General features: G+C 41.6%; 4 protein-coding genes across 4 annotated transcripts; all 4 read left to right on the top strand.

Moving 5' to 3' along the window:
• Window positions 1-3020: 3020 nt before the first annotated feature.
• On the top strand, window positions 3021-4367 carry IL334_006976 (uncharacterized protein; the record flags this gene model as incomplete). The annotated part of the gene is made up of 1 exon (XM_062938671.1): window positions 3021-4367. One exon carries the CDS (start codon window positions 3021-3023, stop codon window positions 4365-4367), a length of 1347 nt encoding a protein of 448 aa, XP_062794722.1.
• Window positions 4368-5826: 1459 nt separating this feature from the next.
• Window positions 5827-9680, top strand: IL334_006975 (uncharacterized protein; the record flags this gene model as incomplete). The annotated part of the gene is made up of 5 exons (XM_062938670.1): window positions 5827-8152; window positions 8214-8595; window positions 8667-8886; window positions 8962-9251; window positions 9323-9680. The coding sequence occupies 5 exons, from the start codon at window positions 5827-5829 to the stop codon at window positions 9678-9680; spliced, it is 3576 nt and encodes a 1191-aa protein (XP_062794721.1).
• A 647-nt stretch (window positions 9681-10327) lies between these two features.
• Window positions 10328-12501, top strand: IL334_006974 (uncharacterized protein; the record flags this gene model as incomplete). The annotated part of the gene is made up of 11 exons (XM_062938669.1): window positions 10328-10545; window positions 10725-10778; window positions 10846-10853; window positions 10939-10961; window positions 11065-11160; window positions 11327-11529; window positions 11645-11756; window positions 11820-11843; window positions 11912-11946; window positions 12069-12290; window positions 12402-12501. 11 exons carry the CDS (start codon window positions 10328-10330, stop codon window positions 12499-12501), a joined length of 1095 nt encoding a protein of 364 aa, XP_062794720.1.
• A 796-nt stretch (window positions 12502-13297) lies between these two features.
• IL334_006973 (uncharacterized protein) lies at window positions 13298-14992 on the top strand (the record flags this gene model as incomplete). Its single annotated transcript, XM_062938668.1, has 6 exons — window positions 13298-13332; window positions 13413-13492; window positions 13603-13808; window positions 13933-14220; window positions 14307-14360; window positions 14483-14992. 6 exons carry the CDS (start codon window positions 13298-13300, stop codon window positions 14990-14992), a joined length of 1173 nt encoding a protein of 390 aa, XP_062794719.1.
• Window positions 14993-15182: the final 190 nt, after the last annotated feature.

Below are 15182 nucleotides of genomic sequence, written 5' to 3'. Positions count from 1 at the left end.
GATTGATGAATCGGTGATCAAAAAGGATAGCAAGTGAAAGTGGACAGAACTATTGGTGAGGAGGGGGATCGAGGAGCTCCAGAGTAAGAAGATGACAAGGTTGGTAGGGAATAATAGTTGGTCGGAGTCGAAATCCACTTTTGTAACCTTCTTTTCCCGCCTCGCCTGTTTTATGATTCTCTTATTTACCTAATTCCAATATATGTGTTTGTGATGTGCGCTGCGTATTCTAGGGATAGATATGAGCTATGTCTTCTGTCCGTGCGTAATGACGACAGATACGGTTAAACTAAAATGAGACAGATTAAGAAGTCAAGTATCTGAAAGGAGCGAGTGCTATTTGAGAGTGTTCTGTGAAGTTAAGGGAGAGAGAGAGAAAGGCGATGTGCGATGATAGGAGAAGATGAATGAGGGGATGAGTGTGAAGTGAAGTGTGTGTGTATCTACTTTGGGATGGCCGATGAGAAGCTGTGTCTTCTCTACTAGATATTTATTGAGCTGATGGTAACTGATGGGGCGTTTCAGATCAAGTGAATTTAGGTTCGTCAGATATTAGGGATTATCGGAGAGATTATACGGTCTGTAGAGAATAATGATGATGATGATGAGGATGATGATGATAATGAGATTGTATCATGTACAATGTCGTAAGTCGCTTCGTGATTGGGTTTCGTGGTGTTATATGAAGATATGTTTCGTGAATATCGGTTGTCTTGTTCTACTTGGAGTGATGTCTTGGCTGATTTGAATTGGGGATGGTATTTTTTTCGGGTGCAAATATCGGTAATCTCCTTTCGTCGAGATATGACGAATCCTTACAGTTGGAACGATGTATGCTTTTGATGTTTTCAATCTCGACCTCTCGAGTCTGACAAGAAGAAGGTTATGATGTTGATATAGATAGCGGTATCTCGATTGTAGATTTGAGAATGGATCAAAATTAGTTTAAGGGGGTGAAAGGGGTGGGATGTGATCGTGATATTGATATGATTTGTTCCGGAAGGTATGTTTTACCTCCTTTGATTTCGATTCTGATCTATCTGTGATTGTTTCTTACAAAATACCTAGATCTAAGCTCATGTTCGGTCTATGAGCTTCTAGACAAGATTGTGGAGGGGGGGGGAGAGTGGAACGATTTACTCGTATAATAAGTGAAGATGCATGCATTCCTTGTGATTAGATCAACTACGTAGATCTACCTATAGCTAATGTTATTTTCGACTGTTCACTTTGACTCCAACTTTGTTCGGGTTAAACTATCCGTCCCATTTTTTTGTTTATAAGTTCCGATTCCCAATAGGTTGTGTACGGTGGAAAGGAGGATTAGGCAGCTGACCTAATCATATTTTTCTATTTTCTGCCTTGAAATCTTGAATTTGGTAGGTAGGTAAACGATCGACTACCCTGCGCTTCTTTGGAAAGATGCGTAAGCCATACCATGTTTCCTATTTTCCCTTTCGAGTGCTCTTTCCCCTTCTTGCTGTTCTTTGAGAGAAACAGTTACCGTTACCGTACCGAGACATTCTCTTTTTTTTTATTTTTTATTTCTATCGGGCCAAGTTCCTGAACCCTCTCAAGATCCCTGTGTTTCGCAGATACACCCCTTGAGAAATTGAGAAAACCGTTGACGCCGAATAGGCGGAATTGGGAAATTAGTCAAAACGGCTTCAAAAGATCCCAACCTTGCCCTGGCTGAAACCACCCAAAATCTCCCTTCTATTCTTGTGTAAATTGAGGCATGTTTTTAGTGGCGGTGCCTCTTCGTTCCCAATCGCGTGGGAATGGTTAAATTGCACGTTTTACAGAATACTGATACCTGACATCCAACGATTAGGAGGATATCTTGCATTTATGCCATGGTCTTGCACAAGACAGGGTCGAGTATCCCATCTGTGGTTTACGACCCATATCTACCTATAAGATCAAGTGCATTTCGCAAGTCAGTTCTCATCATACGAAGAAGAACGCAAATGTACTCTATGACTAAAGTGTAGTCGGAGGCATTATCGATTATTGTGATGATTCCATATTCCGATCGGAGAATCAAAACTACCGATTGCGACTGATTAAAAAAAGAAGCCACAGCCAAAAAAGTCTAGATGGTGCAATTTTCTTTTTCATTTGAATGCTTCTTTAATCTATACAAGCATGACATCAGGTGTTTTGAACCTTCAAAGCATTACCAAATCGTCTCTTCCAATCTCATATGCTTTCAGTTGGTACTCTGATTGTACTTGTTCTCATCATGCAACAAGGCATAGCTGGGTTTTATTACGTGTGAACCGCTGTTTCATGATATCTCATTTTCTCTTTTTTTTCCATCCCCCCGAACAAATCCGTACCTTTCCCCCCCCTTAAACGCACGGACTTTTAGGGTGGTTATTTGATATGGTGGTGTATGGAAAAATCAAAATTTTATTTTTTATATTTAGCGTATGGTAAAACGCGTGTGCATTTTTGTATGACACCATATGCAGTAGACCGGTCCTATTAGCCGATAGACTCTGTACTGGTTATTGTTATCATGGTGGGATGAAATTCTTTTCACTGTAACTTTAATCATCTTTGAGGTATCCACCATCAATCTCCATCAGCATCATCATCATCATCGTTATCACTATCTTGTGTAGATCTCAAACCAATTGAGCGATAAGAGAACAATCTTGTCATTTGTCATATCAACTCGTCTTTGTATATACGGTAGAAACGACAATTAACCTTTCTTGTACTTTGTTTTGTTGATTTGAAACAGCCGTATCGTTAGGAGGAATAAGAATTCTCCCCCTTTCATTCCGGACTCAAAGGGTGATTTCAGAAGGTAGAGATTATCCAAACATCAGCAAGTGTATATCTGTGAGTATATCGAATAGCTTGACATGACTTTCTTAGAATCAGACACTCTCAAGCAGATTAACAGGAAGAGAACAAAGCTAACTCGTCACTATAGCCAAAAAAATACCTTGATCGCGATCCCATCCTACCCCTTCGCCTTATCCGACCATCCTTAGACATCACTCACTATGACACCTCCTATCGCCATCACATTCCATTTCCCTCCTTCCTCATCCTCATCCTCATCTTCCGCAATCCCTCCTTCTTCACGTACTCTTTCCAAAAGAAAGATAGCCAATAATTCCCGTATATCAACAACACCTTATATCACCATTGATAAACCATCCAAAACCAAAACCACCTCATCGATACCTACTACTATCCCTTCGCCTGTCGGTACATCGTCTGCAACTTCATCGTCCGAGACCCCTACATCAGCATCGACCATTTCGAATGGATCCAAAAGGCGTAAAGGTCCAGTATACGTGATCCCACCATCTAATGTAAAGTTAGCTTCTTTGACACCACTATTGAGACCTATCGTATCAAGATGTACCAATCCGTCCACTTCTTCCGGTACGGGTATCAACGAGGAGAATACCTTTTCACCTTCAAGAAAGAGATCTAAAAAACTAACTCCAATGACTATAACACCTTTCTTACATCCTTATTCACGTTCATCCGATTTATCAAATACGAGATCGTCAATACCATCACCAAAGGAAATCGTCAAAGCTCAAAAAGCAGAAGAAGAAAAAGCTAGATTGAAGAAAGAGAATGCAGCGTTAGCAAGAGCTGCTACTATCGCTAAGAGGAAATCTGCAAGGAAATCAGGTAGAACAGGTGGCATTACAAGTAAAGTAATGTCGAGGAGGTCAAGTATGGAAAATTCGATCACGAGTAAACCCAATAGTCCAGAAGAGATTTCAGATCTAAATGGTATCCCTGTGATAACGACTCAATCTGCTTCAGAAGAGAATTCACCTATACTCGGAGGAACAGCAGGAGGGGGAAGATCAACTGGAATGAAAAGAACGAGGAGTCAAGGTGTTCTGCCTATAGCTATATCCACGAATATCCAAATTTCGGTTCATGGTTCACCAGTCATTGGAAGTCCGTTAAAAGAAGTCATGAGTAGGGAAGGTGACGAAGAAGGAGACGGAGAGCCTAGAAAAAGATCCAAATTAGGTAACGAAGAACTATCAACTAGAAGAGCCAACACGTTATCACCCATTGGTACACCTTCTGATTTACCCGAAGAAGACGAAAGATTAACTAAAACAGTTCCTTTGTCTTATGGAAAAGTCTTACCTCCTAAATATCCTCAAAGAGCTTCTTCCCAAACCCCGTCTGTTACAACAAACGAAGGAATAGGATCGACCCTTCTCAGAAGATCAGTATCAAATTCAACTCCGACATATGGTAGAGCAGGATCAGTAGGAAGTACAGGAAGTGCCAGTGATAGCGGTAGGATAAAAAGAGAAACTCAGTTACCAGAGAGATTGAGAGATTATGAAATGAAAGCTGCTATATAATACTAGGTGAGTGAATATATGAGATTTTGTGTACCCGTAGTATCGACCCTAATGGTTAACGATCTACTGTTGCTTCGCAGAGACATCACCACCAATGGATACTGCAATTATTTCGCGCAGTTACACACATTTAACATAGACATCATTCCACTACATATATATACATATATCATCTTTCGTTCTCCCAAGCTATACCAATCAACATCCAACACAATCCCTCCACCATCGTCAATGACTTAATCAGTGTACACCCTCTTCATCATGACATTTATTGTCAACTCATCCATCTAATTCAGCTTGTATCGTTTGTACTTCTTCTTGACATATCACTACACTTTGTGCCTTTAATCTTGTTTCATCTAACATGTCATAGCCGCCTGTTTTCCCACTTATGTCGAAATCTCAATCCATCGTGTTCTTTGATTAATGTCTCATGTACAGTTTATGTTCGAACACTCCAAATTTGCATTTTACCCAAGAAAGTCCCAGTCACTGGAATGACGTAACATTGTAACTTTGGCTCGGCCATCTCCGTACAGCTTACAATTAATATCTAGTCTTACAAGTGCCTATTCCAACGATCCTAATTAAAACTCCGATAACACCGATCTAATCCCCTAAGGGAACGACGCGTATGCTTTCTTTTCCCCTTTTTAACAGTTGAGGTGGCGAAATCTCCAGTGTGCCACATTATGAATCAGCTTCCGCGCACGTGAACAACAAAGGTTTGGTTTATGACTTTCCCCTCCTGAATTGCCCAGAGTGGTAATATCATTCCCTAAATATAGTGTGACTGACTTTACTTTTTTTTTACCTTTCTTTCATTCCCTTTTCATTCCCTTTTACTTTATACCAAACGCAACAAACAAACATCAATTCAATCGAACATTATCGTTTCTTATTCACACCATCCAATTCAATTCATCATCATCATCTATCCTTCCTCAACTTCGCCTTCGAGTTGACCTTGACCTGAGGAAGTTTGATATCCAGATGTCGATGGAATCCAGACTCAGATAGAACATCTGATAGAAAAAGAAGGAATTCGGTTTCATTTTAAAACAAACGACGCGTTCTTTCAACATTTTCACTTTCCTTTTGTCTTTCTCAAACACGATCCCAACCTTACTTGCCTCAACTTTTCGATAACACGCACATCGGACTAGCTGTGGAACGAGGGGAGGCTTCGGTTTCATACACGCATAAAAAATAACATCTCATTCTTATTCTTCCCGCTTCATGGAAACAAAAGGAGAATAAACCAGCCGGCCCTAGCATAATCTATAATCAAGCCTCACTTCACTCATTATATTCGTCATCGATTCATCATTTACCATTTCATTTTCGACGACAACCAGGTATTTGTTTAAGCAACACATACACCAATAGTCACTTGGCCTAACACCCAAACATCCAAACAAACATCCAAACAAGCATCCAAACCGACAACGTAAACAGGATGACTGCTCGATCAACAATCAATGGTGGGCCTGTGCTTCAACAACCAACAGGATCATCGTCCTCTTCTTCTTCATCGTCAACAAACAATTTCAGAGTACCTAGAACAAAAGGGTTGAATAGACCTGCTACTTGGTTCACTGGTTCGTCATTCGGTAAATCATCTACGTCTTCAAATTCTTCTTCCTCTTCATCTTCTTCTGCTGGCGGAGGTTCTTCAAATTCAATAGAAACAATTCGAGTCAACAATAACAACAACAGTAACGTTGGCAACAGTCCCATGAATAATCCATTTTCAGTTTCGCATACACACTCAACTTTCAAATCTCCTTTCCCTTCATCAAAAGGTAAACATAAATTATCACCTTCACCTTCACCATCAAATAAGCAACAAGACGAAGACTTCGTAATGATCTCTCCGGTACGCAATACATTTGGTTTAGGTGTCAACCTTCATCCACACTCAATGGGGATGGGATCCTCCCCTTCAGCTTCTCCTTCACGCCTCGCATATCTACAAACGAGTTCAATGATGAGGGATGAATCCGCATCATCTTCTTCACCATTGGATGAAAGTCCAACACCTGCATGTGGAATGGCTAGTGCAACTGCAAGATTGAAGTTGGCGGATGACGACTCTCCCATAAGAAAGGTGCCGGGACAAAGTAGAAGTTTAGCTAGAGCCGGAAAAGGTAAAGAAGATCCTAGAAGTGTGTTTTTATCTGCTGAGAAGGAAAGAAGAGCAGCTGGAGATCATTCAAGTCCCTTGAAATTTACTACAAGTCACATGATGACACAGGAAGATGATGAAGAATCACCACATCTTCCACCTACACCCGTAATGAGTCACGGATTGCCCATCCCGCCACCTCAACCGCTTTTCCCACCAATGAGAACGTCACAATCTCAAGATGGGACTTCTTCCGGCTCTTTGTTCTCCGGTCACGCTTCAAAGACAGCAGGAGATCCATCCAGGATACCGAGATTGTCAACGTCACATCCTCTCCGTGCAAGAGCTGGAACCGATGCGGAAAGACCGACTTTGGGATCAATAACAAAGAAAGCTATTTCACTGGATCAAATACCAACGAGTGGAAGTGATAAAGATGAATTGTTCGGTATTAATTCGCATATAAATGTAAGGAAGACAAGAACTGCATCATCTTTCGGTTCATCTGGCATGTCCGGTCTACCTTCCTCTTCTTCGTCATCTTCTTCAAATGGTCGAGCGCATAAACGGATCAATTCTGGTGAAGGTCTTCCTCACGCTGCCAACAGCGCTTCCTTATCCCGATCTTTCGGTGCCAAATCATTAGCTTTATCTCTTACCCCGAATCTTGGTCCCTTACCTGATTTCAGTTATTCAAATTCTTCTCTATCATCGCTTTCAACCGCGAATCTCACACCACCTGCTTCAGCTTTCTCACCTGCCGAACCACCCATTTTCGAAGATGTCAAACCACTTCAAGAAGTTTTCGATCAACCTCATAACACAGTTAGCAGAAAATTCAAACCTCGAGATTCAGGAGTTTCGATGGGTGATGCAGATGACGAGAGACCGAAACCCAAACTAGTCATTCCTCCTCAATCTGTTATGAAGCCCCCACCATCGGGTCGACCTCGACGTCCTGCCATGTTGAAAAGGACTTCATCAATGGGCGATGAAAGATCGAATATGGATGTGGAAACTCCCGGCGTCGGACCCATGATGGTCAGTGGCTGGCCGGGAAAAGCCACTGGCTTTGATTTTTTAGGTGAAAGTGGGGTTGGCTTAGGTTTAGGTCAAAATGGGAATGAAGCTAAACTATCCATGCCTGATACACCGGTGAAGAAGTATGCGTTTACCCATTCAACTGCACCAAGAGGCATTGGACATTCTACTTCTCAACCGACATTGGGTTCAGCGGAATTTGATTCAGATGGAACTGCAGCTCCTCTGGAAGAATCAACGAAACCCAATATCCCTACTCGATCAAAACTCATGCCACCACCATCAACCAAGAAACTGCCTCCACCTTCTGTGATGAAAAAGCGTCCTGGTTCATTTGGTGTGCCTCATCTCACTCTCACTTCCACTTCATCCCCTGAACACGCTGGATCGCCCATAGACACGGATGATGCAGCTTCCAGTCCCACCGTGAGAATTGGAGGTGCTGCGGCCCAGGCTTCTGCACAAGCTCAAGGACTAAAACCTCTGACGCTCGGTGGAGGAACAGGAAAAGTCACCAGGATCGGGTTGTTAAGGAGGTTGAGTAACGGCCTTACGTCTGAGAGCGAGGATGAAGGAACTCCCACAAAAGACCACGGTGATAGAGCTGCGCTGGCCGGTAAGCCTGTTCTCTTGATGCTTTATGAAATAATAGGAACTGACGTGTCATTTGCGATTAGCCGCTCGATTAGATATGATCACACCTACACCAAGTCCCAAAATCTCCTCCGCAATGGTTTTACCGAATGCTTCCTATTCTAAACCCCCTTCTGCTTTCTCCAATGCTTCCTCGTCAGGTTCAGGAATCATGCCTCGACTTTCATTACCCGCTCTCCCACCTTCCAAACCACATCAACAGAGAACACTACATCACCGACAATCACATCCTGCGACAGGAACGATTCAACCTCCCGAAGAAGACCTTTTTGACAAACGATTCATTACCCTTGATACTCTAGGTAAAGGTGCTTTTTCAACCGTTATCAAAGTTCAGGATAGGCATGGAGAAGGTTTATGGGCTGTCAAGAAAGCAAGAGGTGTTTTCGATGGTGTCAAGGATAGGTAAGTAGATTAGCTATTCAACTATAAGGCTTAGCCAGAGAGGAACTCATAGCTGACTGTCTTTTCCATAGACTACGACACTTGGAAGAAGTTGATATCCTTCGACACCTTTCGAAAACCCCGTGTGCACACGTGATCAGGTTTGAAGATGCTTGGGAACAAAACAGACAACTGTTTATCCAAACTGAACTCTGTCTCGGATCTCTTGCTTTCTTCTTGGAAGAATATGGTCGAGTTGTGGAAAGACTAGACGAAGGTCGTGTCTGGAAGATCATCAGGGAGTTGAGTGATGTGAGTGACTTTCAAAAAGAGTAGATTATTTGTGTTTTACACAGAAGGATTGCTCATTAATGCTAAATCAAATAGGGAATCGACCATATACACTCCAACGGCGTGATTCACTTTGACATCAAACCAGCTAATATCCTGATTTCCGGTACTGGTTCTCTCAAGATTGGTGATTTCGGTTTAGCAACTCGATATCCTCGAATCGAGCCCGATGAGATTCTCAAGGGATCAGGATTGGATGCAGGAAATATGGGAAGCAATATCTTGACCAGTGGTAAACCTGGTAAATTAGAAAGAGAAGGTGATAGAGTTTACATGCCACCTGAAATGCTTAATGGTATATTTGTCATGGCAGCGGATATCTTCTCGTGAGTTGATAGTCCTTTTTCCGAAACGTTATTCCAGTGGAACTTTACTGATGATCTACTTTCGTTTGTAGGTTTGGATTGGTGATTTTGGAAGTTTCGACCAATATCTGCGTACCAGATGGAGGATTACCTTGGCAAGCTTTACGATCGAATGATTTCTCAGTGGTCGATTTGTCACCTCTATCACCTGCTTTATGCGATTTGATCACACAATGCATGTCGGCAGAGCCCAATCTTCGACCAACAATCGAACATGTCATCAATCATCCGATAGTTCAAAGAGCCAAGAATGGAACTACAAAAGCAGCTCTGGCACCAGAAGATAAAAACTGGTTGGTTGATGTGTTAGCTGGAGGTGGATTCGATCTACCCGCAAATTCGATATTTAATCAACTCGAGAATACAGATGTAGAGATGGTAGAGGAGTGAGTGAGTTGGAAGACAGAGATTGGGAGGTGACATTGTTATTTCTTTTGCCTATTTTGCTTGAATTTGTTGTAAATATGTTTAACCTTCTAAAGGGAATCAATTATTCATTCGTTGTAGATTAGCTTTCATATTGATTCTTTTCGTGTTTTCTTGCTTTGGCAATTCGCCTTGGTCGCTTCGCTTCGTCTCATTCCCCATCTAGAAAGAGGTATTCATATGTGCTTTTTTCTACCACTTGAACCTGCAATGATCTGCGCCCTGTCCCTCATCTCCCTGTCTATAAATCGCTTGAAGTGATTTCCTGTCCTTCTGTCCCTTCACATAGTATATATTGAATAAACGAAATGATGCGACGATGATGCATGACTATGAAACGACAAGAAATCAAAAGATATTGCTTGGGATTGACAGCTGAATTCAGGAGTCGCGCCAAAGTCACTAGAGTGTCCGATCGGATCGAGCAGATCGAATGATAATATGTTGAATTGACATCGAGGATATCAATTACGATATAAACATGGAACAAAACATGAAGTCATCCTGTCTTTCTTGAACAACTTTAAGAATTTACACATGTGCACTATAATCTATCAGTATCTATCAAGCAAGTAAGATCTTCTTAAAGGTCAAAAGGGTGATTAGCAGATATGGTAAGAATATCAATACCGACATTACCTGCAGCACCTTTAGTCGCTCCATCTGGATTATCGATCTTACCATTACCTCAAGCAGCATCTCACTTAGCTAAATTCCTGGAAAATGGAAAGGGGAAGACCGTAATGCTTACAGGAGCGGGAGTCAGTGTAGATAGTGGAATAAGAGCGTATAGAGGTGAAAAAGGTACTTATAGTAATCCAAATTATAAGTGAGTGCGTTCATTTCTCCCTCGGGTAGGGCTCGGGTAGGGGGTGGGATGGGGGCCAAGTTCACGATGAGACTTTGAGGAGGGAATAACCAAGATACACGAGAAGTGATCATAAAAATTACTGGATGCTCAACACTGCACGAGAAAGGAGATAAGGGTTGCTGATTCAGACCCAACAGACCTATATTATACCATGAATTGGTAGAAAACAGCGACAGAGGTGATATGTTCAGGTAAGCATTACACTCAACAATCTCGTCGAGCTATATTTGACAAAAGCTAATACTGTATGCAATATAGACGACGATGTAAGTTGACATACCAGTGTTGACACCCGAGTTTCGCTTGATTGAATTTCCAACTAATTTTTCGTCATGCCAAATACAACACTAGATTGGGCCAGATCGTTTCTCGGTGTAAGTTTGCAATATATGATATATGATTTATGGCTTTATGGTCATGATTCGTATTATATAAGATGAAATGGACCTCATGTGTGCTGATGATATCTTACTATAGTACCCACCTGTTAGAGACGCACAACCGAATCCTACACATATCTATATAGCTGCTTTACAACATTTGGGATTAGCACCTAAATTAATCACTCAGAATGTGAGTTTAACTACAACTCAACATGATTGTATATGTAGAAATATAAGACACGGCTCGTATCTTACTCGTTATGCTTTCAATCTAATCATCATCATCATCATCCATTTCTACATTGGATAGTATACAGAGTACTCAAGGCTGATTATGGATATTTGGATGCAAATAGGTAGATAACCTTCATCGAAAAGCATTTTCCCTTCTCTCACCCAAATACAAACAATCATCAATATTGGAATTACATGGTACTTTGGCAAAAGTTCATTGTCTGAAACATCGTCATGAACAACCAAGAGATACTTATCAAGAAGATATAGCGAATCTGAATCCTGTTTGGAATGAAGAATCTAAAGAAGCTGAAAGGACAGGAAGGTAAGTCAGACATACAACACCACATCAAACGTCATCTCATGGAAGATTCACTGGAAACATCAATCTGTTCTATGGGCATGAGGGCAAGATGATAGCTGATGGCATTGACGTATAGACGTCCACGTACAAACCCAGATGGTGATGTAGAACTTCACGGTGTTGATTATAGATCTTTTACTGTTCCACCTTGTAGATTATGTGAAGAGGAGAAAGAGGATGCTTCGATGGTGAGTCGACTGAACGTAACCTTCAACCGAGAGTCGAAGTAGGATTGATGAACTTGATCTCAGGTTAAACCGAACGTCGTGTTCTTTGTAAGCCTTTCCCTCACCATGTGAAATATCATTAGAAAGAAGCTGACGATGCGGGTCGTGTGTGATAGGGAGAAACAATCGCACCGGCAGTACGAGACGAATCGTTAGTCTAGCCTCGTTCTTTCTCTCATTGAGGATGTTCTGCTTGGCGTAACCACATCGGGAGATATAGCCGGAAAAGATAATTATAGTAGCTAATCAAGCTTTCTTTGATTACTTGGTTAGCTTAAATTTAATAACATCATCATCATCGTTGTTAATCCTCGGCACATCGCTAGCCACATACTCAGCTTTTAGACTCGTCAAATTAGCTATAGAACATAAGAAACCAGTGTTGATGATAACGACTGGACCTACAAGGGCAGATCCGTTCGTTGGCAAAGGTTTAGAGAAAATGGATAGGATAGCAGGGGAAGTTTTGGGCAAATATCTAGATGAAGCTGTCAAGTGAGTATCCAAATTTCTTCTTCGTCATCTTTTCACCCATCATGAAGTAATTAGTTTGGGTGAAAATGTTACAAAAACTGACTTAACCGAACTTTACCTTTGATCGGATAGGACAAGTACAGGTCAAGAAGTTGAAGATGTGAAGAAATACTTACATACTGGAATCGTTAAAAGACCTCCAGAGGTAGAAGGTCCACGTGCTGAAGGATAGGAATGATATCGCATCGCATAGCATTTGAGTATCAATATCATGTACAAACCATCATGCATCTTGCCTCTTGCATAGTCACGGTCATTCACTTCTGGCAGAATATAATGATGACATAGTCATACGTGAGGTTTAGAGGGTTTCGCACGGAGAATGTGAACCTATTGACTTGTAATTTGCAATATATCGCTTGGAAGAAACCTCTTCACAATTGGTCTTCTGAGGACTGAAGCATGACAAGTGGTCATCTTCCCACCTTGCAGTTCAAAGACCGCTCAAAATCCTAATGCAAGTGATTGACGAAATTCCGACTGAGAAAGAAGATGGGGTGGACCACCTCCACTTTGTTCACTTCGTAAGAGTACTTTTATGACGTTCAAATGGTTCAGATTGTACATATTTCCTTTGTTTTGTGTAAAACAGGAGATCATGTCCTCAGCGTCCTAGACAAGGGAGCGTCAGAAGTCATCTCAAGCTCACCGTCAATCTCAATTCGACGGTGGCAACTTTGTGCTCAAGGTATCGACGATTTGACAAAGTGTATGCAAGCCCCGACATCTGTTTATCATCCTATATTATACATTTACTTCTGATCGAGATCATTCAGCCACGTAATTAATTGGATCAATCTTCGCAATGTAAGTACACTTCACTCTGTCACTGCGATCACAGACCACACCATTCTAATCGTCATGGTCCAGGTCTGCAAGCGACGAAACCACCTCAAAGTGGAACGAGCCCAATGTATCGAGGAACGACACTTCTCCTTCTTTTTCGAACGAAGATGATGTATCAAATAATGAGGCGTGCTCATCTTCATCCTCTCCACTCACTGTAAGTACCCTTCCTCTTTTGTAAGTGATGTATAAATCCCTGCTGATACAAGTCTAGGCCTCGCCAAAAATATCTGGCAGACAGGCTGAACCAGGTCTCGAAGAGGATGAGAGTGTTGAATCACTGAAAAGAGTTGCTGAATTGATCAGTTCTGGAAAAGGTGAGGTTTCCTCACTTTTTCTCCAAGTTGATCTATATAGAAACCTCAAAAAGTGTAGGTGTTCAAAGCTAAAGCCTAATGTGAACGATACATTCCACAACGTATTGTAGCGAAAAATATTTGCCTTTTGTTGGGAGCAGGAATATCAACTTCAGCTGGAATACCAGATTTTCGTTCACCCAATACTGGATTATATCATAATCTTCAAAAATTGAATTTACCTTTCCCGGAAGCTGTGTTTGAATTGAATTTTTTCAACAGGAATCCTGAACCATTTTGGACTTTGGCTAAAGAATTATATCCTGGTAAACATTTCGTAAGTCCTCCCTCGTTTTGATCTTACTTTTCCTTGTTTCCCGCTGCCTGCTCGACACCATCTGTCACTGCGAACAATAATATGTTATAATCTATTCTGGATCTGAAGTCTACGATTTTCGCAGCCTACACCGACACATTACTTCCTACCTTTATTGCACAGACATGGTCTACTCAAACGAGTGTTCACACAGAATATAGATACTCTCGAAACATTAGCGGGATTACCACCAGACATAATCGTTGAAGCTCATGGATCATTCGCTAATTCACATTGTCTGAGATGTCGACGTGAAGTAGATAGAGACGAAGTATTGAAAGCGGGCGTAAGGAGAGGGGAGGTCGTGAGATGTTCTGGCAATATCAAGAAAAAAGGAAAAGGAGAGCACGCTTGCGGAGGATTGGTTAAACCTGTAAGCACACTCTCATCCTAACACAAAACAAGTGAATGGGGGAGATCTAGTGGATGATTCAAGGATAGCACTGATATTCCTTCCAGGATATCGTCTTTTTTGGTGAAGGTTTGCCTGATAGATTTTTCCGACTCATTCCAGTAAGTCGCTCTCTAAGAGGATCACTTCGAAGAAGTCATTTTTACCATACTTACAGCCTTCCCCATGTCTCCTTGTCAGTGCTATAGATACTCTTTGATGGACTGACCCATTGATACTATAGGAACTCAAGCAATGTGATCTTCTCTTGGTCATAGGCACTTCACTTCAAGTTCAGCCTTTTGCATCCCTAGTCGATCGAGTTCCAGCTACTTGTCCTCGGCTGCTTATCAATCGGGAACCAGTCGGACCATTCTCGAATCTACCTTCAACGCGCCCTACCGGTTTCACCAAAAACTTAGATAAGATCTTGCATCAAGAGTCAACAGGACATAACATAGGACATGAGAGCAGGGACATGTACTGGGAAGGTGATGCCGACGAAGGGATATCCCGCATAATAGATCAATTAGGCTGGAGAGATGAATTCGAGGAATTGATCGAGAACGGCAAAAAGCAGTTGGAGAAGCAGTATGAAGACGCTGAAAGACTAGAAAGTCAGATGGAAAAGAAGGAAGCGCATACCGCCGAGAAGAAAGCCAAGAAGGGTACAGAAGCTGTAAAGGAAATCGTAGGCGAAAAGACAGAAGGAGAAGATCTAGAAGAAGCTATCAGACGTCAATTAAGATTATAACACGGAAGAAGAGTATATGACTTATTTGCACGACGGAATTTCCAGGTTTTGTGATGAATATGAGTATGAAATCTTGTACGACACAGTGTTGTATACTGTCACAAACTTCTGTGATCATGCAGTGTATATCATATCGTGAAACTCGGACAAGGGTATATAAGGGTATAAGAGAACTTTCCATTGAGGGTGT

Source organism: Kwoniella shivajii, chromosome 10 (genome assembly GCF_035658355.1).
Source record: "Kwoniella shivajii chromosome 10, complete sequence".
Taxonomy (NCBI): Eukaryota; Fungi; Basidiomycota; class Tremellomycetes; order Tremellales; family Cryptococcaceae; genus Kwoniella; species Kwoniella shivajii.
Note: the sequence above shows the minus strand (reverse complement) of the source record. Positions and strands in the feature narration are given on the sequence as shown.